General features: G+C 23.9%; 1 protein-coding gene across 1 annotated transcript; it reads left to right on the top strand.

Moving 5' to 3' along the window:
- The first annotated feature begins 452 nt into the window (after positions 1-452).
- On the top strand, positions 453-970 carry LOC132936947 (kelch-like protein 2). Its single transcript, XM_061003763.1, has 2 exons — positions 453-699; positions 783-970. The coding sequence occupies exons 1-2, from the start codon at positions 513-515 to the stop codon at positions 968-970; spliced, it is 375 nt and encodes a 124-aa protein (XP_060859746.1). The 5' UTR covers positions 453-512.
- The last annotated feature ends 1,204 nt before the right edge of the window (positions 971-2,174 follow it).

Genomic DNA, 2,174 nt, shown 5'->3' with positions numbered 1-2,174 from the left:
TTATTCTCTTGTTTAATATGACCTTACTTATTAGTTTTTAATATTGTTAATATAATAAACACGAAAAACAATAATCAACTTTATTAAATGTTTACATTTAATATAGCTTAATTATTTTAGTTTAATTCATTTTTTTTTACTACTTAACTTTTATTAGTCTTAGTCCTGCATGATCTTTTATATTTACGATAAACAAATATTTTTTTTATGATTTAAATTTTGTATTATATTTGTTGAATAATTAATTAATATAAATAATATACAATAAATTATAATATTTTTAATTTCTTAACGTTTTCATACCTGTGTTATATTGAAATTAATAATTAATAATAGAAACATTTTTGTAATTAATAAGAAAAATGCAATAATATTTTACTCCGGGATTTCTTTTAAGTGTGAGGTATTTTTATTCCACAATAATTTGTATTAATTAAATTTTGTAGGTAGGAGGTTTTGATCAATCATTACAGGCCTTAAACACTGTTGAGTGTTATAATCCCAGTATTGATATGTGGACACCAATCGCAAACATGTGTGAACATCGCAGTTTTGCCGGTGTAGGAGTTTTTAACGGTGAACTGTATGTTGTAAGCGGTCGTAATAGATCAAACCTTTTGAGTAGTGTTGAAAAATACAGACCAAGTACAGGTGTTTGGAAAACTATTGCAGACATACTTTTGCCTCAAAAGTATGCAGGTAACTTTTTGTTGAATAAATGTGAACTATTTTATGAAACTTTTTTTTATATATTTTGAATTTAATTTAATTTTTCATTATAGATGTAGTCGCATTAAATGGTTTATTGTATGTCATCGGTGGAATGAACGAAACTTCTATTTTGAATTCTGCAGAATATTACAACCCAAACACCAATACCTGGGCTATGGTCACATCAAAAATGAATTTGATGCGCTATTCCCCTGGAGTAGTCGCCATTAATAGGCCAAAGCATTTTACAACTGGTTAGCATTCATTTTTTTTTTCAGCACAATTTATAAATGTTTTAATATTTTGCATTATAGTATCTTTCACTATGTATAGCATATACAACACATGAATTTTTTTTTTAATTTTACAACTTTAATGTTCAATTTCTATAGCTAAGATTTGGACATTTAAATTATGGTTTCTCAGAAATAGTTAATAATGCAACCAAAAAATTTTAAAATATATACCTAAACCAATTTTCTTCAGAGATATTTTTACTATTTTTACGATTTTTGTTATCTTGTTTTAATTTAAAAATAATATTAGTTGACACTTGGAATTATTCAAGTATATTATAATTTATACACACAATGACATGTCTTTGGCAATAATTATTCCAACTAACAGTATAACCAATAGTAAAATAAATTACTTTCATAGAAATAATACCACAGATAATGTCTTATTATGTTGTAGGTAGTAGTACGCTCTACCGGCAACATTGTGACTGCCGTAATATGTACACAACTGCAAAAAAATAGAATGTAGAAAATAATTTAATTAGTAACTAAGTTATTTCTTTTTATAAATAATTGTAACTTAACTTAGTTATTTTGTTAAAATTAAAGTTATTTGTAAAAAGTAATTTACAAAAATTGTCCTATTATGATTTATGAACTGTATATTATTTGCATTTATATTTCTGATATTTCAGAGAACCGCCAGGATTAATTAAGTAATTCTGTCATTTTGAACACTTCTATTAGTTCTAATAGTTTGATTGCTACTTTTAATAAACTGATGAGATTAGGACTGTAAAAATATTTTTGAAGTAACATTTTAATATTTAATATTTTAATGTGAACTGTAAATATTTTCTTTTTTATATCAATGTTTTAAACACTTTCTTTCAAATTCAATAAAGAAACATTTAAATTAGACAACATTTAAAATTGAAAATAATTATTAACTTCACAAGTTTGCTTTATAACAGAACTTGCAGCAGTATATTAATTTATATTTTTTGAGTAGAATATGATTAAATAGGTACCTACTATATTATACTCTATATTCTATTCTATATTTCTATTGTATTTTAATGGAAACATATGGAAAAAAATCATATTTCAAGATTCAACTACTCTTTAATTGTTTTTAATAAATCTGTATGTAAGGTACAGCTATAACAATAATCTAAAACAGTTGTATAATTCATAAAATAATATAGTCTGTGCATTTGTTAT

The sequence above is a fragment of the Metopolophium dirhodum genome, chromosome 1, assembly GCF_019925205.1.
Source record: "Metopolophium dirhodum isolate CAU chromosome 1, ASM1992520v1, whole genome shotgun sequence".
In the NCBI taxonomy this organism is placed as follows: Eukaryota; Metazoa; Arthropoda; class Insecta; order Hemiptera; family Aphididae; genus Metopolophium; species Metopolophium dirhodum.
The sequence above is the reverse complement of the archived record's forward strand: the minus strand, read 5'-3'. Positions and strand labels throughout refer to the sequence as shown.